Source organism: Miniopterus schreibersii (assembly GCF_964146895.1).
Source record: "Miniopterus schreibersii genome assembly, chromosome: 19".
In the NCBI taxonomy this organism is placed as follows: Eukaryota; Metazoa; Chordata; class Mammalia; order Chiroptera; family Miniopteridae; genus Miniopterus; species Miniopterus schreibersii.
Window position 1 is genome coordinate 30049724 of NC_138119.1, and position 22546 is coordinate 30072269.

At 48.4% G+C, this 22546-nt stretch overlaps 1 protein-coding gene across 1 annotated transcript; it reads left to right on the forward strand.

Moving 5' to 3' along the window:
• The first annotated feature begins 5736 nt into the window (after positions 1-5736).
• On the forward strand, positions 5737-22421 carry FCMR (Fc mu receptor). The gene is made up of 8 exons (XM_081121251.1): positions 5737-5872; positions 13536-13871; positions 14829-14954; positions 15908-16130; positions 17535-17665; positions 17929-18087; positions 18403-18461; positions 20612-22421. Exons 1-8 carry the CDS (start codon positions 5836-5838, stop codon positions 20786-20788), a joined length of 1248 nt encoding a protein of 415 aa, XP_080977377.1. The 5' UTR covers positions 5737-5835; the 3' UTR covers positions 20789-22421.
• Positions 22422-22546: the final 125 nt, after the last annotated feature.

Below are 22546 nucleotides of genomic sequence, written 5' to 3' on the forward strand. Positions count from 1 at the left end.
GCAGGTATAACCAGTGCTCCTCTTAGGCATTAAAAAGAAAATCTTGGCAAAATGTCCATATAATACTTGACCTTGAATCTATGGGGTATCCTACAAGATCAAGAGGCTATTCATCAAAACTCAAGTTACCAAATGAATAAACTCCCTCCATAGGAATATCACCTAGAAGCTAGTTAAAGGGTAGCTTGGGTTTTAGAACAGTTGATCGAAAGTCTCTTGGGGAACAGTGATTGGATAAAAGACCCCATTGTCTACTCAGGCCATTCCTAAGTTCTGGCACTGAAACTTGTCATATCCTATGAGCCCCCACCCCACCCCAGTCTCTTCCTCAGGGCCTCTGTGTGTGGAGAGTTCTGTCTGGAAGAGAGTTCTTCCTAGCCTTCTATACTGCCTGAGGTGGGGCAGAACCTTTGTTTCTGCCCTGGCCTTGAACATAATGCTTCTGATGCCCCATGCTTCCTAAGCTTGCCCTTGACAGGACTCAGACATCAGGCCTCCTCAGTCTTCCCTCCAGCCCCATCAACAGCAGTGCCCAGTCTGAAGCCTTGGGTGCCTCCTTGGTCAGGAGAGGTGGCTGTCAGGAATACTTCTCTGTTCTCTACAATGGGGACACATATCTATCTTCTCCTGAAGGAGAGCACATCATTCCAGGAGCACCAAAACTATGAGGTGTGTCAAAACCTATCACCGTTTTCCCCCTGGAAAGCTGCTCTCTGACTCATCAAAGGGTCATGTCTGGGGCAGAGGATTAAGGTGCAGCATCTGTACTAATGCCAATAACCTGCAAGCCAATCATGAACCAGTGCAGCCCATCTCAGTCCCTAGAACCAAAAGCCAAGATATGTCACTAAAGCTGCAGACAATTTATACTATTCTTGACTGACACTGTCAATAGGTGATAGTAAGTATAACAACGTACTCCCCAATCTTCTTATGCAGTATGTTGGACAGAGAAACCCTTCTAGGAAAAAGGAAGCTGCTCTATAGCCAACATGGAATACTAATAAATTAAAAAATCACCAACTGGGGGAGTATATTAGGTTCCTAGGGCTGCTGTAACAAAGTCCCACAAACTGGGTGTCTTAAAACAACAGTCATTTATTCTCTCACTGTTCTGGAGGCTAGAAGTCTGAAACCAGGTTGTCGACAGGGCTGGCTCTTTCTGGAAGTTCTAAGGGAGCATCTGTTCATGTTTTTCTCTTAGTTTTTGGTGGTTGCCAACAATCCTTGGCATTCCTTGGCTTGTAGATGCATCACTCCAATCTCTGCCTCCATCACCACATGGCATTCTCCCTGTGTGTCTCTCTGTGTCTTCACATGACCTTCTTATAAGGACCCCAGTCATCGCATTTAAGGCCCACCCTCATCTAGTTTGCAAAGTTTCTGTTTCTAAATAAGGTGATATTCTGCCCAGCCAGTGTGGCTCAGTAGCTGAGCGTCAACCTATGAACCAAAAGGTCACAGGTTCAATTCCTGGTCAGGGCACTTGCCCAGGTTTCAGGCCCGATCCCCAGTAGGGGCTGTGCAGGAAGCAGCAGATTGATGTCTCTCTCTCATCGATATTTCTATCTCTCTATCCCTCTCCCTTCTTCTCTAAAAATCAATTTTAAAAAACATATTTAAATAGATGGACATGAATATTGGAGGGACACTTTTCAGCCTAGTACAAGGGAGTAACAAATCAACTGTAGGGTTGATGATGAACCAACTAGCAATGGTCAGTGTCCAGCAACCATCTAGAGATCTACTTAAATATTCTGATGACAAGGCAATCTTCCTCAAGTTCTTGAATTATCTCAATTTTTTTTTTCATTTAAAATATTCATTATGTAATAATGACTATGCATTACTAAGGCCCAATAGTGGCTGGGAACCTGTTTATAGTAATAGTTGATTTTGGTTTGTAAAGCAAATACATACATATTTGTCCAAGACTTTCCCAAAACCCAGGACAGAACATCTCTTAAGAATAATGGACAGTAGAGGCATGTTGATTGTTGTGACATGGTCTGTGAAGCTGGTCTCCAAGGCAAAGAAACAAAGTAGAGTCTCCCCACCCTCCCATCCCCAAATTCTTTTGAAATAATGAGCTCTAGTAGGGAGTCTGTACAATGAAAATAATGAAAGATCATCTCAGAAAAACTACATATCTAAGTAGACAGAGGGCACACCCAAAGAAGATGTAAGACTGAGAGTAATGGTCCCCAGCTTGCCAGAGAGGTGAAGCAGGAAGGGAAGGAAGATGGTCGAGCTGTAAGATATTAGAACTAGAGGCCTACCCTAAGGTTGATGAAGAAACGGGTGACCAATCCAACCTCACTAGAGCCAAAAGTCTATTTAAATGTTTGAAGGTGAATATTCTAAAATCCAAGTTTTTGCTGATAAATCACATTAAAATTCATCCACAATTCCCACATATTTGGGTTCTAATCTTAAAGTGCCAGCAGGAATATGAGAAATCTTACTTACTGAAATTCTACCATTTCTTGTAGCAGAGAGTCCCAAGGAAACCTGCTGTAAAGATCAACAATTCCAAAGCTCTGTTCCTCTGGAGCAGCTCCCTCTGGGAATGCCAGGTTTACAATCCAAGTTCTTGGAAAGAGGGGACTGTAGGATGCTGAGCCAGGCACCCCTACCTGGGTGGGCTCCCTCGAGAGTCCAGTAGGCAACAGTATTCTCATGGACCCTCTATGGGGAGGGCAGTGTTGGGTCATGGAAAGGGCCACTTGAGGATCTCAGCCTTCAGTCTGGAAAGGCCAGGAGATGGCCCTTGGAAGCCTGGCCACATGGGAGATCAAAGTAGGGTGATGCAGTAACCAAGCAGAACCAATAAGGACAATCTCCACCTAAGGACCATGGCTAATCTCCAATGCTCTCAGACATTATTCCAGGCACCGTGCTAAGGCCTTTGCAATGCTGGCCTCATGTAATCCTCACAGCAAACTTATGAGGAATACTCTTCTTCTTTTCTTTTTTTTTAAATTTTTACCCAAGGATATTTTTTCCATTGCTTTTCAGAGAGAGTGGAAGAGAGAGAGAGAAAGAGAGAGAACCATTGATATGAGAGAGACACATCTATTGGTTGCCTCCCACACGCTCCCTAACGGGGGTGTGGGGAATCAAACCTGCAACCGAGGTATGTGCCCTTGGCCAGTATCAAACCTGGCACCCTTCAGTCCGCAGGCCAACGCTCTAACCACTGAGAAAACAGGCTAGGGCAGGAATATTCTTCTTAGCCCATCTGTGATACAGGGAGGATAATGAAGCCTAAGTTACTATAGAGATTAAATTTACCTTGAGGACTTAGAACACTTCCCAGCGTATTTGGTATGGTTTATTGCCTCCCCCTATCTGCCATCGGGCTCTGAATTTTTCCATTGGGTTCATCCCTTCTGATTAAACATTGTTCTTAGAGGATGTCTGGCCATCAGGCCCCCTTCCATCAGTGTCCTTCAGCTTATCAGACCTTCTGCAGGGGATAGGGGCACCAGAGCCGTACATCAACCCTTGAGTCAGGAAGAAGTGAAGTTTAGATGGGGGTCAGATAAGAGAGGGACAAGGGAAGGAGGATGGTAAACTTTCCCACTTTGCCATTTACTCGGTGTCAGCCTTGCCTGGGGCCCAACCCCAAGGCCCAGGGTAGCATGTGGAGGCAGAGAATGGACAAGCCAAGGTCTGGACGTTTTCATCCCTCAGACTCTAAACATTCACTTCTGCAAGTACTCAGACCCTTAATTCTTGCTCTTAACTACCCAGTGCGATGTTTCTGAGGGTTTTATTTGGGCCACGCATGATGTGAAGATCTTTCCTACCCATTCATCCCACACATCCCCAGCACCTCCTGGCAGGCCCCAGCCGCCGAAGCCAACCCCTCATCTTCACACACCACACGTTCAGGCATCACACACTCACAGCCACACAACACACATTCACAAATTACACAACACACATTCATGTATCATACAACACATTACACACACAGAGCCGCACGTCACATATTCACGCATCACACACCACACACACACATCATACATTCACACACTAACATCACACATAACACATTCCCAATCCACTCCTCACACTGTCACCCAGGACTCACACATATCACGGCTACACACAACTCATCTCTCACACATCACACCTGCACATACACACTCACACACTCTCACGCCACAGTCACACCCACCACACTTTCCTTCACTTGTTCTTTCTCTCTCCAAGGTAATCCCAGGCCTGGGACCGAGCACATGCCAGAGCCCAGCTGGGTGACAGCTGCAGGGCATTGGGCAGAGCCCTAGAAGCCGGGCAGGGTGGAGGCTGAGGGGACCCGAGACCTCTGGCAGTCACGCACTCTTCCCAGAGGCCTGAGGCTGCCCACTGACGCCCTGGCCCGGTGTGGCTGGAGGGAGTCACGAGTACAGCACCCCTGGGCCGGTGGAGACACAGATAGGGGTGGGCAGGGCAGGCTGGCCGCCCACACACGCTTCCTCTGCACCTGCTCTGAGCCTCACACTCGGCTTCCACTGCGGGTGTCGTTTTGTTTTGGAGAACATGTGATAAATTTGGTGTGCGACGGCCAGTGGGGAGCTGTGTGCAGAGGACCGCTGAAGGGCCTGGAGGCTCTGTTAGCCACATCTTCCCAGAAGCAGTGAGAGCCTGAGTCCTCTGTGGACACGAGGCAGCAGTGCCCAGAGGGCTGGCCCTGGGAACCCTCTTAGGATGTAACACCCAGGAATGAAGCCTTAGGAGTTCTCTGATAAGTGATAACCCGGCACATCTCCATATTAAAAGGCTCTTAAAACACTTCCATGAGCATGGTTTCTGCTGGGCCTCATGAAAGCATGCAAGTTAAGCAGGCAGGGACTATCCTTATTTTATCAATGACAAACTGAGGCTCAAAGCTAGAAAGTGCCAAGGCAGGACCAGAACCCAGGACTTCTGACTGGAACCCAAAGCTCTTTCTGTGATACCTCATGGCTGATTGCCTCAGTGTCTCTCTCTTCTCCATTGTTACTGGGCTATGCCCTTGGACCCTTGAGGTCCTGAAGGGGTGGCTGTACCAAGCTGCTGTGACTTTAGGCAGAGCTGTGTGTGACCTGTCACACTCTTTCCTGGCATTGCCCATATGGTCACTGGACAGAACCATCACTTTAGGGAGATAGTTAGGGGAGGTGAAGGGTGGCTGATATGAAGTTAAGACCCCAGGAACAATGTTTTGTAGGAGGGAATGCAAGGGATCCTCTAGTCCCCCCTTCATTTCTAGATAAAGAAATCGAGGCTCAAAATCCATAGTTAGTATTTCTACATAGTAGGTGCTCAAATATTTGTCAAATGAGTTCAAGGGCTACAACCAGGCCCAAGCTTCTGTCCACACAGCCTTCCTCAGATGGTGGAAAGTGGCAATGGGTCTCTTTTATCCTGAAGACAAGAAAAATAGTTGAAGGACTCTGGCTGAGACATCAATGAATACACACGAAGCATGAGAGGCCTCTCTAAGAAAAAGTGGCCAAGACAAAGATATATCATGCCTGGTTGTTTCTAATAGTCTTTAGGATCTGCCTAGAAGCCCTCTGAACCCTGGTGACCCATTCACAATCAACACAATATGTTTTCTCAACTCCTGGTTTCCGTTGTGGTTTGCTGATGTTTTCTTTTTTGGTCTAAGACTAGCAAGCAAACAAGTGGGGCTGTCATTTCCTCATTTTCAAGCTTTGATCCTCACATGGGCCAGAAATCTCTTTCAAACTCCAGATTGTGACAGGTTCCTGGGTGAGCAGTAGGTCTCTGTCCCCCTTTCCTGGGGCTCTTGGATGGGACCTTGCTCTGGAAGGAGACATGGACCTCTGGCTTTGGTTAATTTACTTCCTGCCAGGTAAGTGCTGTGGGGAAAGGCCTCACATGTCTTATGAGGTTTGCATTGGCCACGGGTAGAGGAGTGGCTGGTATCTCCAGCTCTGATGTTTCTGGACAGGTTTAGTTGCAAACTGGTACCTAGAGCAGGACATGGATGGAGGCCACATGAAGCACTGCAGATCCTCCTGCTAGTGCCCTTCTCTCTATTCCAGGCACATCTCCCGTTGGGCTCACGTATTGACCCATAAGGGCTGAAGGTGTCACCTCTCCCAGACATATAGCCTATTAATATGGGACCTTAAAGCAAATGCCACCAAAGTTCTTTCTTCTTACCTCTACATTCTCTTTCTTTTTTTTTTTTTTCTCTTTTGTTTTTAAATATATCTTTATTGATTTCAGAGAGAGGAAAGGAAAGGGAGAGAGAGAGACAGAAACATCAATGATGAAAGAGTCATTGATCGGCTGCAGCCCGCAACCCGGGCATGTGCCCTGACCGGGAATCGAACCCCTATCGCCTGGATCCTAGGTCGATGTTCAACCGCTGAGCCACGCCCGGCTGGGCTACATTCTCTTTCTTTGGATCTCTCACTCCTGATTTTCAACTTTCAACTCTAAATGAAGACTCCCTAATCCATTCAGTAGCCTGAATCCATTTCCCGAGCTCCCTAATTCCAATTTACATCTGTCTCCTGGGTACCCCCACCTCCACATCACACCCAGATCTGGAATACAACATGCTTAACACCTTACTTCACATTTCTCATGGGTCACTACCCAAACCAGCTAGTCTCTCTAAACTACCTCTGATATTAGCCGCAAAACCTTAGAATGGCTCTTTGCTACCTCTTTCCATTTGTCCCCAACCACATTTTGATTCAATCAATGGCCAATTCATGTACTTTCCAGACTCCCACTTACCAGGATGGAAGCAATGGCAACCTCTGTTAGAGAGGTAACAGGGGGAATGGGAAAGAAAAGAACACGTCGTCATCTCTTACCTACCTTTCCTGCCTCTTGCAATTTGACCTACCTATAGTTCTAGATTAATTTTCCTAAAAGCTTGACTCTAATCACAGGATTGTCTTTCCCACTGCCTACTGAACGAAATGCGAACCTCTCCCTTGTGATTCTCTTCACTTCTGAGCTTATCCCAGGTCCTTGCACTTCCCTGACCTCCAGCTAAACAGGGCTTCTCCTCCAAGTGCTAGACTTCCTGCCACCAGCCCTTGCTCATTCCATTACTTCTGCCAGGAACATTCTTCTGCTCACCTCCACCTTCTATGGGTCCTTCCAAGCTAATCTCAACCATCACCTCCTTCCTAGACATTTTCCGGAAACCCCTCTTCCGAATCCTAATAGCTGATCCCATTCTGCCTTGGATTGTGGTTCGGGGTGTTGTCCACCTCATTTTGTTGATTAAAGGGCAATCTCCTTGACAGTCAAAATGGATTTTTTTATTCATACTTGCTTTCTCTATGATGGCTTAAGTATGGAAGAAAGTCAAATGTTTGCCAAATTGAAGATTAAAAAAACCCCCAAAGCCTAAGGGAATGGAGTTTTAATGAATCGTCAAACTCAGTGAGAAGTAGTAGGACATATATGAGCACAATATGAATACAATTAAACTCAGACTTTGGAGGTGAGAGGGGTTGGGTAGGAGCAGAAGGTCTCTAGGAATGAAGGATACCTAAATGGTACCATGGCCATCTGTTCTAAGCAATACCATCATTCTATGTGGCTGTTTGGGAAAGAGATAGATGGAGACCTGCAAGCTAGGAATCCATCATGTATATACCAGAACCCTTGTGGTGTCAGCAGGAGCCAGGGCTGAAAAAAGAAGGGAGATAAGCCAGAAGCTGGGACAGAAAGCTGGGGGCCTTTCTGCCTCTTACAGTCACGTTTTAGAGTGAACATCCAAGGAGTGTGTAAATTTGTCAAGAAAGGGGATAGAATATACTTTATTTAACAGTTTATTAGCTTGATTTATAACTTTAAAATATTTAGACATCATATTTGGGCCTTTATTTGTATTCATGCCCCATGGCCTGCAAATGTTGGGGTGGTCCTGGTCCCCAGAGCCCAACGCATGAGGCCCAAGCTATAGGCCATACTGCCTGGAGCCTTAGGTGGCATTGCATAATAAAGCAAGATGGTATCATGTGGTGTAAACTTTCAGACCTTTTTTACCTAGAGCCATAATAATTACAGTAATAATATCCATGGACACAAACAATAGTGTGGTGAAGGCCTGGGAGGAGGGTGGAAGGGGGCAGTTGGGGAAAAAAGGGGACATCTGCAATACTTTCAACAATACAGATAAATTTTAAAAAATAATAGTAATAATAATAATACATACATACATACACTAGATGTTGTAACCCAGTACACATACAAACACACCCTTACAATTTGTTCTTGATTCTTTTATATGGAGATGAGTTTGGGGCCTCAGCAGTTGGATGGATGTTGGTGCTATTTTCTGAAATGGGAAGAGCTTGTGAAGAAATGGGTTTGGTTTTGTTCTTTGTTGTTGTTTTGTTTTTAATTAAATTTATTAGGATGACATTGGTTAATAAGATCATATAGGTTTCAAGTGTGCATTGCTATGATACATGATCTGTGTATTGCACTGTGTGCCCACCATCCAAAGTCAGAACATCTCCTGCCACCATATATTTGGCCTCCTTAGCCTTTCACTGCTCCCCCACCCCCTTCCCTCTGGGAACCACCACACTGTTGTCTGTGAGTTTCAGTCTTATATCCCACATATGAGTGAAATCATATTGTCCTCAGCTTTTTCTAACTGACTTATTTCACTTAGCATGATATTTTCAAGGTGCATCCATGTTGTCGCAAATGGCAGTACTTCATCTTTTCTTATGGCTGAGTAGAATCCCATTGTGTACATGTCCCACATCTTCTTCATCCAGTCCTCTACCGAAGGACACTTTGGTGCAATGAACATAGGGATGCATATATCTTTGCAAATAAGTGTTTTTGAGTTTTTTGGGCAGATACCCAAAAGAGGGGTTGCTGGGTCACATGGTAGCTCTATTCTTAATTTTCTGAGGAACTGCCATTCTGCTTTCCATGGCGGCTGCACCAGCCTACATTCCCACCAGCAGTGAATGAGGGCTCCCTTTTCCCCACAACCTCTGCAGCACTTGTTGGGCAGGCAATAGCCTGTCTTGTTGAGAAGAGCCATTCTACCAGGTGTGAGGTGGTATCTCAGTGTAGTTTTGATTTGCATTTTCCTAATAGCCAGTGAAGTTGAACATCTTTTCATATATTTGTTGGCCGTTTGTATGTCTTCTTGGGAGAGGTGTCTGTTGAGGTCTTCTGTCCATTGTTTAAATGAATTGTTTTTGTTCGGTGTTGAGTTATGAGTTCTTTATATATTTTTAATATTAACCACTTGTCCGAGCTGTTGTTTGCAAATGTCACCTCCCATTTGGTTGGCTGCCTTTTTGTTCTGTTGTGGGTTTCTTTTGCTGTGCAGAAGCTTTTTCGTTTGATATAGTTCCACTCATTGCTTTTTGTCTTTACTTCTCACATGTGAAAGAATGAAACTAGATTACAGTTTAGCCCCATGTACAAAAATTAATTTAAAAAAATAATTTAAAAAGGCCTAAATATAAGATCTGAAACAACAAATTACACAGAAAACATAGGTACTAAACTTATGGACTTTGGCCGTAGAGAACATTCTATGAATTTGGCTCTAAAGGCAAGGGGAGTAATGGGTTTTGGAAGAGAAATCAAGAAATCAAGAGCCCTTTGTGGTTTGTTTGTTGTTATTGTTTTTGCCATTGTAAGTTTGAAACATATATTAGATATTCAAATGGAATCCAAGTGGAGACATTGGGAAGGCAAGTCTGGAGCTCAGAGATAAAGACAAGACTGGAGATACATGTCTGGGTGAAATCTGTATAAAGTTGGCCTTGAAAACCATGGCAGTAAACAAGCTAGTGGTGGGGGAGAGCGAGGGAAGACAGAGAAAGGAACAGGCCCAAGCACGAGGTGCTGGGGTGGCCCAACACTGGGAGGTGGTTGGAGAAGTAAGTACGGAGATTGACAAGGATCCGCCATTGAGAGTATGGTGTCAGGGAAGACATGAGAAGAAAGTGTTTCAAGGGCTCAATTTCATCAAATGCTTCCAAGAGGGCAAGTAAAATGAAGACAAAGAAATGGCCATTAAACGTGGCAATAAGGACAACATGGGTGGCCTCGATTATTAGACTAGTTTCAGCGGAATGTTGGAAACAAAATTCTGACAAGTGTAGGTAGAAGAGGAAATGGGAGGCGTGGAAGTAGATTCAGTGATTTTGATGACTCGTTTGAGAAAGGGAACAGAGAGGGCTGGCAGCTGAAGGGGAGGCAAAGGTCAACAGCGGGGTCTTCAATATGGGCGCTGTGGAGCAGAGGGGGAAGCGATGAGACAGGGAGAGGAAAGGACAACTGCAGAAGAGCAGTTCTGGAGAAGGTGAGCAGGATGCACTCAGGATACACGTGAAGGTCCTGGCTTCTGACAGGAAGGGGGACACTCCATTCATTGCGGAGGAACGAATGGCAGGCTGCAGGTCTGGGCACACATAGGTTAGTGTATGTGGAAGTGAAAAGTTGAGTTGGATGCTCCATCTGATAAACATAAAAGCCTGATAAACATAAAAGCCTCAGGCCAGCTCCCTTCTATCAGAGATTTTGCTATGACTAGAGTTATAAGCTCTTCATCATCACCCCCGCCAAGAAAATCGTTACTATATGGAATCCAGAATCTATCTCCAGAGCACTGTTGCCAGCCAAGGCCATGCAACTCCTTGCTTTATTTTGCATTAGGAAAATTATATTTTTTTCATGTTCCAAACATCTATTTATATCTAATTATATAATTAGTAACTTTTAAAATTGTATATATCCCTACCACCCTTACAGCACCACTGTAAATCAAATCACCAAATTACAGATTAATGTCAGTAGCTTCTCTAAAATACCATTAAACAGCATGGTTCTTTTTCATAGCTTCTTTCACCCCTCCCTTTCTTCCCAGAATCATTTGGAAGTGTAGTTATAGCCCAGAATTAACAAAACTTTAAGGGCACTGAGGATGCTTATTTATAATGCAGGTGCCTCGGCCCACCGAGACCCATGTAATCACCATGCCTAAGGGTGTGTCAAGGTCACCCTAGCAAGTTCCCCCCACGTGAATCTTACCACACTGTACGTAAATTCTAAACCAGGAGGTTATATCTCTCTTTCTTCTGTTCGGGAAAGCTGCTTTTCTAAGCCTTGGATGTCAGTTAGAAGCTACCAGGACCTCTAAGGAGAGCTGAGTTCTGGTCATTTTCATCTTGCCAACTGGTGCTTCCTTGGGACCAGAGCTCAGTGTACCCAGCAACTTTTCTTGTGCTTCCCCCGTCCAGCATTTGCACAATGAGGCTATCTTAGCTCAGGCTGCTGTAACAAAATACCACAGGCTGCATGGTTTAAACAACAGATGTTTATTTCTCACAGTTCAGGAAACTAGATGTCCAAGATCAAGGTGCCAGCAGATGCCCTTCTCCTTCCAGATGGGCACCATCTGCCTGTGCACTTATGTGACCTCTTCTTGTAAGCGTGGAGAGATTATAGACACTAATCTTGTTATCAGGGCTCCACCCTCATGACCTTACCTAATCCTAATCACCTCCCAAAGGCCCCATCTCCTAATACCATCTCGTTGGGGGTTAGGACTTCAACACATAGATTTTGTAGGGACACAAACATGTAGCCCAAAACAGAGGATCTGGGCAAGCCAGGGGTGAGCGGAATGAGGTCCCTGGAGGTGTCTATCTAGGTGATGACCCCTCTGCTCTGTCGAGCACCTGACCATCTTTTAGCATCTTGCTCTTGGGAAAGTAGCACTCATGCCCATTTCTAGCTGAGTTGACAAGTTCACTCTCAGGTGCTGGGATTTACATGCAGATGTGGGCCAGACGTCTGGGCACACAGGGTGGTTCCCCCACTCCCTTGGTTGGGTCTTTGGCCTTTGCACAGGTCACATTGCCACATTCTAGTCATGAGGCTACCCCACACATCTCAATTCCCAGCAACTTAAAGCAATGTTGGGTTATTTGTGTAAGGGTTTCCGTGTCAGATCTTACGTATCTGGCTGGCCCTCTGCTCCTCCCTACCACATTACAACAGCTACACTTCTAGACAGCAACATGCTCCTGCAAATGCTCCTTCCAGCCCTCTCTAGCCTCCTCTCTTACATCCCATCATGTTCCCATGACTGTTTCTACCGCTTTACATGTTTCCATGCTCTTCCCTCTCCTTGTCTTCCTCAAGTCTCTGCTCATCTAGAAACCCCAACCCCCACTTCTTACCTTGACTCTCCCAATTTTGCCAAACTCCCAGGAGCTATTCTTAATGTGTGGTCTGTGGGTAAATTTCAGGAAATCCATAAACTTCTCTCCACCCCATGAACATGCCATGTTCTCTCATATCCCAGCCTTTATGAGGGCTGTTCTCATTGCTGGAAGCATCTCTCCTCCTCCATTCAAGTCCCCCAGCCCCACCCCAATACACACGTCACCCTAGGAACCCTTTTGTCAGAAATATGCAGACACTTATTGGACCCTCTTAGTTGACAACTCACCATACCTTCCTCTCCAACTGCCTTAGACCTGCCTTCTTCAGCCAAAGCATAGTTTTTGATGTCAGGGATTAAAGAACCATATATTTTATCCCTCCCTGCTCCACACCCTCCCCAACGCACACACAATATACACACCCATGCACACAGTCACATCACCCTTGCTTTCCCTCTATGTTCCCCACTGCACTGAAGTCCATCATCACCCTTCAGTTGCCGTCTACTCCCACCCAGTCCTTTAGGTCACAACTGAGATATCACTTCTTCCAGAAAGCCTTCCTCAAATTACACCATCCCTGTGCAACAGCCTGAATCAGGTGCCCCTGCTTGATGTTTCAAGGAACCCTGTGTGTCTGTGTCTCTTCGTGGGATCTATGACACTGTGCTGTAATGGCTGTCCATTTGTATCACCCACTAAATGAATCCTTCTGTGAGGGAAGGAATGCCAACTATCTTACTGTCCCATGAAAGGCATTCAGTAAATGCTTATTGAATGTTTTAACAAATAGAACTAGGTATGAATGGTTGTTTTTGGCTGAATGGATCTGAGCAGAACAAAACTAGACAGAAAACCTATTGCAGCAAAACTGTACCATGCCTCCCAATGCCACACTGGAGGCTATGTGCTGTTTGGGGTTAACATGGGATATTTTCTCTCCTTGGAGTGGAATAGTAGTTTTGACTATATTCTCAGGAAGTTGTTGCCTGGGTCCTTATGGGCACGGGTTTGGTGATGAGCTGAGGGTTATGTTCAGGCTTGGGCTGGGGAGAAGCATGGCTGAGGCACAAGTGGGCACAGAGATGAACCTAGAGTTGGACTGAAGATGCAAATAAGAGTGGGCATGGGAAGAGGCTGGGGACGAGGCCAGGGTTAGAGATCAGGATAGGACAGGGGCTGAGGGCTTGCTGAGGCTTGGGCTGATAATGGCGATGGGGCTGTTCTAAAGATGAGTGTGAGGCTGGACTGGGGCCTGGGCTGGAAGGAGGGCTGGAGTTGGGGGCATGGCTGGGATGAGGCTCCCTATACATTAACTCCCTCTTCCTGCAGTATCTGGAGCTCTGAGGATGCTCCCAGAAGTCAAGCTGGAGGGGATGCTGGGTGGATCTATTGTCATTGAGTGTCCACTTCCTGAAATGTCTGTGCGGGTGTATCTGTGCCGAGAGATAGCTGAATCTGAAGCATGCATCACCGTGGTGTCCAGCAAGAACTACATCAGGAAGGAATACAAGCACCGAGCCACCTTGACGCTGTATCCAGAGCACAACCTGTTCCTAGTGGAGGTGACAGAGCTGACCAAGAGTGACAGCGGAGCCTATGCCTGTGGGTCAGGCCTGAACACAGACCGGGGCAAGACCCAGAAAGTCACCCTGGATGTCCGCAGTGGTAGGTGCCTGACCTGATGGTGGTTCAGCCCACCCAGAAAACATTTCCACTCGGGAAGTCTGGGACAGCAGTCTCCCAGACGCTTATGCTATTGCCGTATTAGTCAGTCCAATAATACCTGGGATTTATGTAGTTGAAACCTCATAGAGTCAATTAAATTCATGGTCCACAGAATTGTGTATCCAAACAAGATTGGTGCTCTCCTTGTGTTGTGTTGTATCCATCCTACCAGGGCATGAGGAGGGTGGGGGTGAGATGGAGGAGAGGCTCTGAGATTGGAGGAAATTGGAAGCAAAAAGACATAATTGCCCAGCCAGCATGGCTCAGTGCCTGAGCACTGACCTAGGATCCAGAAGATCGGAGTTTGATCCCTGGTCAGGGCACATGCCCGGGTTGAGGGCTCGATCCTCAGTCGAGGGCGTGCAGGAGGCAGCCGATCAATGACTCTCTCATCATTGATGTTTCTCTCTCTCTCTCCCCCCCTCTCCCTTCCTCTCTGAAATCAATAAAAACATATATATTTTTAAAAAGACATAATTGTCCCATGAGAATTACTGGGGATAAATGATAAATATAAAGGAAAGACAGTCATTTCTCAGCGCACAGTTGTAGGCCAAGCTTGTTGCTTTGTGACCTGAGCCTTTCCAAGTCCTGCTGAGCCCTGCCTTCTCCTTTTCTCCACCGACTCCCTCACACAGTCACAGCACTAATTCAGCAGCCTAGAATCCCAGCGGCCTCCGGTGGCCTTACGGGGACTGTTGACTGGGTTGGGGTGAAAGGGTTTTCTTTCAGGGAAGCTCCCGGCCCTGTCCTTTTTCTGCTCCTCTTGGCGGGCCCTGCCCTTGCCCCTCCCCTCCATCCACCCTGGCTGAGTCAGCTTCAGCTCATACCCCTGTCCCTTCCCCGGGCTTCCGTCTCCTCCCAGAGCTCACAGTGTATTCCTCTTGCCTCCGGTAGACTATGATCCTTTCTGGGAAGAAGTGCCATTTCCCAAGCATCCAGCATGGTTTGAGAGATTTCTACACATGCCCCCTTGGTTCCAGAACCCTGCACTTGTCAGTTCCTTCGAATTCATACCCAAAGGTCAGTTCCCCAAAGCTAGGGGAGGAGAGGGGGAGGAGGTGATAATGCATTGTGAAAATGGAGGGGGGGGGGGTCAGTTCGTAGAGTTATTGGCAGAGCAGCGCTGATTCTCAGGTGTGTGTGTCCCTGCCTTAGGAGAGGGTACCTCCCTGAAATCTGTTTCTGCGCCCTTCAAGTCCAGCCTACAGCCTGGACACGCAGCTCTAGTTGCAGAACTTACATCGCCACTAGGTGGCACCACGAGTAAGGAAGTTGGTGCTCCATTCACAAAACCTAGCTCTTCATGAATGACCGCGGGAACCAAAATTGGGCAGACGTGTCCCAGCTGGAGTTCGTTATGATTCCTGCTGCCCGTAGGGCTGTCTTCCACTTGCTGGCAGACAGTGATTTTAACAACTCTGTTTGCAATGAAAAAATAATGATTATACTAATAGGACCTTTACATTTCTGTATCATTTTCCTGTTTTAAATGCATTTTGACGCGCAATATTTCCATCATATCCTCACATCTACCTTGTGAGATAGATACATTAATTGAACATTATGTCACTAGAGGACCCCACTGGGTGCCAAGGGGAATAATGTAACTGAGCACATCATGTATCCCTGGTTGTGACTGACAGGTGTGTGTGTGGTGGTGGTGGTGGGGGGGGATAGATAAGTGGGAATTGAAGTACAAACAAGGTTTTCTCCTTGCTCAGAGGAGGGCAAGCTGCTCTGCCTGGGAAATCAGGGAAGGCTTTCTGCAGAAAATGGTGTTTGAAGCAAATATGAGTAGAATTTACTAGGTGTAGATGGCTTGCTAAGAAGGGGTTTCGGGCCACGAGGACTGCAAGAACAAAGGTAGTTTAGGCAAAAGGGAAGAGTGTGTTCAGGAAAGAGATGGTGGCCCAATCCTGCTAGAGACTAGAGTGTGTGTATGGAAGGTCACTTTTTCCTTCTGTCTCCTGCAGTAACCACACAAGCTCCAAGGACAGAGGCCCCTCCAACGCACCACTCCTCCCCCACCACCCCAATCACCCACCACCCTCCAGATTCCAGATCATCTCCAGTGGTAGCTGCCAAGTCCACAACTTTCCTGCCATCCACCACGGGCCCAAAGTCCTCGACACCGGAGGGGCTGCTCAGGCCCCAGACAGCCAGCTACAATCACCACACCAGGCTTCACAGGCAGAGGTAAGAGGCCTCCACCATCCAGGATAGACTATAAACCAGGCAAAACAGTCTAGAGTGAGGAGATCTACTGAAATCTTCCTGAAATGTTCACCAACCAAACCCTTCTTGGCTTTGTCTCTAGAAGGCCACTATGAAATAGACTACCTATGAGTTTAACACATTAACACATTGGTGCCCTTAACATGAATACACTTGTCAATGCTCCCGCAGGAGATCCTGTAGAAGCCAGACCCCAAATTTTCAATCACTCAGCATTCATTCAGATCTGTTTTAATGGGGAAAAACCAAATGAGAATAAAATTACCTGCTAAACTATTAAGTATTATAATTACTTTCACTTTTACAATATAGCTATTAGGAAACTTAAAATTACATATATGACTCAGGTTATATTTCTATTGGACAGCACTGGTCTAAAGGCTGGATGCTCCAGGAAAGTGCTGCAATAGACCACTAGGGGGCAGCATTACAGCAGCAGCCAAAGAAAAGCTAAAATAATTGGAATTATTTTTACCTAAGCAAAGATAAACATGTTAGTGAGGAAAGGGACCTTCATTTGGGTTTTATAGATGAGAAAACTGAGACCATGAGAGCTAAGTGGTCTCAAATGGAACTAGGATTCCTGATTATTAGTTCAGAAAATTACAACAGCCCACTAGTGAAGAGTCCAAGGGCATTCAATCAACATGTCCTTACTATGTGTCAAGCATTGTGCTATGTCCTAAAGATGTAGGGAAATGAAGACCTGCGATGTATAGGTCTTATCTTGCTCATGAAAGTCTGACTGTGATGAGGGTTGTAAATGCTATGAACCCAAGAATTGGGGGCAGGGAAGAAAGAATTGGTTCTGGTTTACCATGATTAGGGGAGAGGTCTTATGCACTGGCCCGGTGCAGAAAGTAAGATTTCACCAAGTGGAGAAAATGCAGGGAAGGCCTTCTAGGCGGAAGGAACATCATGAGAAAAGCATCTTTTCCACCGATAAAAGAAACTAACTCACTTAATAGTTGCAATAGTCTTGTGAGGAAAGCGAGGTGCAGAAAGCTAGGAGGGGCTCTGACACTTGTCCACTGCTGCTTAGACCAGGTGCATTAACTTTCCACCCGCTCTTCGGCTCAGCCTTAAACAGTTCTGTGAAATAGGTTTTACTAGACCCATCTACAGGGAAATGAGGCTCAGAAAAGTTAGGAGACTGGTTCAAGATCGCACAGCCCGTAAAAAGCTGAATCTAAACTTGAACCCAGGAGTCTTGACTCCAGAAACAGGGCTCTTTGCTGGGAGGGGCGAAAATTCGGTTCGCAAAGGGACACACGGAGCTGTCTCCAAAAAGTCTCCGTTCAAGAGTCGATGAAACCTCCCTCCCCAGCTGGGCTCTTCCTCCCCTCCCCCCTCCTTCCCCCTCAGGGCCTTCAACCACGGCCCAGCGTCCCCAGTGGAAGTCCAAGGGTTTCACATCCTGATGCCCACCGTCCTGGGCCTCATCCTGCTGATGTTTCTGGGGCTGCTGGCGAAAAGGGTCATTCAAAGGAGGAAAGGTGAGCGGTCCCGGCTCTGTCAGGGGGAACTGAGCGGCCCATCGAGCCCGGAGCATCCAGACCCCGCGGATGCCGGGGGCGCGCACGGACGCGGGACTCGGGAGCTTTAGTCGAGCGGCCTGGGCTCTGGGGAGCGAGGGATGGGGGTGGATGGCCTGGAAACGGGACGAGGGGAGAGCGGCCGGGCCCCGGGCCGCGGGGAGGGCGCGGCTGCGGCGCGCGCTGAGCGGGTCTCCTCCCCCCCCCCCCCTCCCGCCGAGAAGCGCTGTCCAGGCGCGTCCGCCGACTGGCCGTGAGGATGAGCGCGCTGGAGGCCTCGCAGCGGCCCCAGGCGCAGGGGCCCCGGGTGTTGCGGCGGCCACGCTCCCAGAACAACGTCTACAGTGCCTGTCCTCGGCGCGATCGGGGGGCGCACGCCGCGGGTGAGCAGGGGCGACGGGGCCGGGAGAGGAACGGGGGAAGGGGGGCGCGGGTGAGAGGGGACGCGGGGGAGCAGGGTGGGGACGGGGTGCAGGTGGTGGGGCGTGGGGGTGGCGGGCGAGTGAGGGGTGCCGGGGCCAGGGTGCCTGGCGGGCCCGCTGGAGCCGCAGAAGCATCGAGGGCTCGCGGCGTGCGCCCGAATCCCTGCGCCCGGCGCCGGGAGGGAAGCCAGGGGCCAGCGGGCCGACTCCACCGCAGGCCTGGGGGGAGGGGGGACCCTCGGCCACGCCTTCATCCCCGCCTCCCTGTTCCCCTAGGTGACCTGGAGGCGCCGGGCGCGGGTCCCGAAGCTCCCGCGCCGTCCGCCCCGCCGCAGGTAAGCTCCGCGCCGGCCGAAGCGGCCGCCGAGCCCCGACGGGGCGGCCCAGGGCTGCGCGCGCCCGGGCGCAGTTGCCGCCGCCGCCCGTAGCTCCCGGTGCCGGCTTTCCCCGCAGCTCTGCGCGGAGTCCGGGAACGGCTGTGTCACAGTTTCCTCCTTCAGTGGTGTCAGTTGAAGGGCTACCCAAGACTGTGCTAGACCTGGCTACCTGGCTTTTAGCCGAGCATTTTCGTGGGCGCTTAGTGGGGGCCGGTAGACAGACGGTAGTTCTACAACACGTGAAGGGCTTTCAGGCGGGACAGATTCGATTTCTAGGCGCCTTTAAGCGGGTGGAAGCTACACTGTCCCCTTAACATGAGGGCGAACTTTCCCAGTAAACCCTCTAAGGTGAGAGGAGGTGCTTTACCCATCACCGGAGGCAGCTGAGCCTGGCTAGAGGATGACCCAGCGGATGCCAAGATGCAGGGAGAATTCAGCACCTGGGGTGAGGAGGGTCCTCTTGAAATCTAAGGACAGCCGCAGGTACTTGTATTTCTATCGATGGCCATTGGCAGATGAGCTCAAAGCCTTCAAACTATCCCACTCATCTTTGTTTTCCCAAATTAAGAAAAAAAGATTTTATTCTCTAAAGTAGCCCACAGCAGCTAAAACACTATTTCCTTAGGGACCAAGAAAAACTAAGTGTGGCCAATGTCCCATTTTTAATTAAGGTGTAGACTCAGATAATGCAACAGACTCTAAGCCAGAGGGCTCACAGGATGGAAACCTATTTCCTCCCAAGTAAGGGCAGGAGGGCAGAAGTGGCCTGAGCTCGGCGGTCATCCAGGGACTTAAGTATCTTCTGCCCTGTTGCTCCACCATCCTCTGGAGCCTTGCCTGGTCCATGGTCAGTGCTCAACAGCCACATTCCAGCCCACAGAGGGAGAAAAAGAAAGCTGCTTCTTTAAGGGTAACCCTGAAGTTTTATACATCACGTCCTCTGCATCCCTTTGGCTGAGAAATACAGTTCCTGGCTGGGCAAAGAGGGAAGTGATGCCCAGCCCAAGTGACAGCTCTGCCATAGCCACCTCCAGCTTCTTGAGTTTGCTGTCACTCACCCTTGCTGGAGAGGGTTCACGGTAGCTTAGGCAGGTTCCAGCAGTGCCCACACTCTGCCCACTCTACCCTACGCACACCCTTTTCTCTTGAACTGCCCGTGACCACACACACCCTCACCTGGGCCTGTAGCTTGCTCGACTATTACCCTTCCTCCCTGCTTGAAACTCTCATCCCTACAATTAGGGACAAAAGTCTTGATGGAACAAGTTCACAATAAGGTGCATATGATTAATGAGTGAATATTTTAGCCTTCATGGGAAATATTTTAATTTTTTAAGCCAAATACATTAATCTCAAATGGCAAACTAACAGGCAATGGGAGGTAAATACAAAAAGTAACGGGCCCTTTCAATGAGCACTTACTGTCTTCAGAGGGCTGGGCTTCTAGTTCTCAGCAATTGTGTTTAAACATGTGGCCCATCACCACCACAGCCTTCTTGGGTGGATGTTACAATAATGTGCCATGTTGGGGTCATGGCTCAGCCCCGTCCCCTGAGAACTGGCCCATCCTGAAGACAGATGATTCTGAAGTTTCTGTCTAGGGAAAGGGAGCACCACTGGGCCCACAGGTCCTGCTGCCTCTCTCCCCTTCAACACCCAGCCCCTTCCTGGAATGCACTCTCGCCACGTCACTGCCTCTCCGAGCCCTTACAGAGGTGTAGGGGGTGACTCACCCCGCTTCTGAATAACTCCCTTAGAAGACGTATGCTTATTCCACAAGTCACATCATCTAATCCCAAGGGGAAACTCCTCTGGCAGCTGTGTCTCCCTCAGACTGGTGCTTAGCCGCATAACTTTAGTCTGAGTCCCATTTAAGGCATTTCCTGCCCACATCAGATCTAAGTGCTTTCAAGTCACCTCAGGTGAGATGCCACCCTGAAAATCCCCGGGGCTGAGACACTTTGATGGAGCTCAGCCACCTCTGTGTCTTTGCCTTCTGAAAGTCAGCAGCGGTACACATGCCCGCCATTGTCTGCTATGGAAATGCGCCTGGAGAAATCCTAAAATCACCCTACCCAGATCCAGTGATACTTCTTTGGTTTTCCCAGGTGTCTGAAGCTCCCTGGCCCCACATGCTGTCTCTGAGGACGAGCTGTGAATATATGAGCATTTACCACCAGCCTGCTGCCAAAATGGAGGCCGCTGATTCAGATGACTACGTCAATATCTCCTGCCTAGCTCACCCCTCCAGCTATCCCCCCGGGCCCAGAACTCAGTGCCAATGAGTTGTGTTTGTTTCCTGGTTTCCAAAACCTGCTCCGTCTGCTTTTGGAGCCCTCTTTACCTCCCGCATCCCACTGTGAGTCTCGTCCCTATCTGATTGCCCTGAGCAAAGCTCAGCCCCCACAGCTCTTCTTGCACACCTTTGCAAACCCCTGTGGCTTTCAGGTGGTTTGGGGACATGCAGAGCATTTGTTCCGATGCCACCTGCTTCCTCTTCAAGCCATGTAACAGACTGTGGGATTTGCAAACTATCTTTGATCACAGGGTTTTTGCTGCCTTGGCTCTAGAGCATGTGGCACTGGGCTGGAGCATAGGCATAGCTGTTGCTTCTGGAACCCTTCCCAGGCCTGGGCCTCATACCTATAGAAGGCCCCGACGGCACCGTGAGGGCATGCCTCAGCCCTGTGAGCTAGGAAGGGGCCTGGTATGAAACGGCCCTGGCAACGTCTTTGCCCTGACCTTAATTAAGGGTGGCACTTACTAGTAAGCTTTACTCATCTTGTGTCCTATGATAAGGGCAATTCATTGATGTGATGAAGGATTCTAAATTTTCAGAACCATACATATCTCCCTATATCCCTGAATCCTCCTTAAGTTCCCCTTCCTTGATGCTCATAAGGACCTTAACCCCAGCATTTCCCCTCTTTTACAGATAGCTTTATCATCTCTTTTCCCTGCTTTCATTCCTGGCACTGATTTTTGTGCACTTATCTTAATGTCGCTGTATCTTAGCCACCCGAGCTGCACATCTCTCTGCTTTCAGAAATGCACCTTATCTCTTTGCCAGTTCCAATGGTCATAGCCAGGTGGGGAGGAAAAGTGGCCTGGGGTTGCTGGAGGGCCAGGTGCTCTGCAATAGCACTTATGTCGTGGGAGATGAGACGTCCCCTTCCCTCCCTATACTGTTACAATTAAGGTTTCTGAGCAAGGGCGTGGGCAGATGTATCTTTAGACTGCAGTCAGCTCCAAAGGAAAGCCAGAGCCTGAGACCAGAGAGTGGCCAGTCTCGCTGTTAGGAAGGTCTCTCTTTCCCAGACACACAGCTCGGCCTCACCGAGCACTTGTCCGCAGAGGGAAAGGCAAGGCTGCCAGGCTTGAGTTCCCTGCCTCGTATTAGCAGGGAATGTCATTGCCGATTGCAGAGCCCATCCAGGCACAATGACACCATCAGCAATGTCAGCTTGACCCCAGCACCCTCTCAGATGGCAGATGGGGAAAGGATGAGTAAGATAACAAAGGGGGTCCCCCAGTGGGGTGGGGAGTGTGGGCAAGAAATGAAATGTTGAGTGAGCTTGCTTTGTGTTGGGCGCTCAACACATTTACGTTTCAAACCGGTGCCCCTCGCTCCCACCCCACTGCTCCGTTCCTGGAGATGTCACGACAAGGTGATTTTCATGCCCAAAAGTTCAACTTTATATCCCAGCATCCCTCATTGTTCCTCGACAAAGACAGGCAAAAAAACTCAGTTTATTAGGCCTTTACGGAGCACCGTCGCTGCCCCACGTGGCTCCAAGGATCATGGAAGATAAAAGAGAAGCACAAGGCATTGTCTCTGGCGTCTTCACAGAGCTTAGTCTCACAAAATAAATATAACATCAGTTAAAACACTGACAGGAATTAAATAGAGTTGTAATAAATATAAGAGTCTGTAGATTATTCACAGCATCAGAAGGAACCTTCCATGGCTCATGTTGGGGCCACTGAAAGAATGAAGTCTTTGGGCGATAAGCTTGGACCAAGAATGGGACCCATGGTCGGGG

Bases quoted from the DNA above. Each gene is read 5' to 3' on its own strand.
- FCMR (XM_081121251.1), top strand. From the start codon at position 5,836: ATGGACCTCTGGCTTTGGTTAATTTACTTCCTGCCAG. The intron at 18,088-18,402 runs GTGAGCAGGGGC...CTGTTCCCCTAG, and splicing joins TCGGGGGGCGCACGCCGCGG to GTGACCTGGAGGCGCCGGGC. The intron at 18,462-20,611 runs GTAAGCTCCGCG...TGGTTTTCCCAG, and splicing joins CGCCGTCCGCCCCGCCGCAG to GTGTCTGAAGCTCCCTGGCC.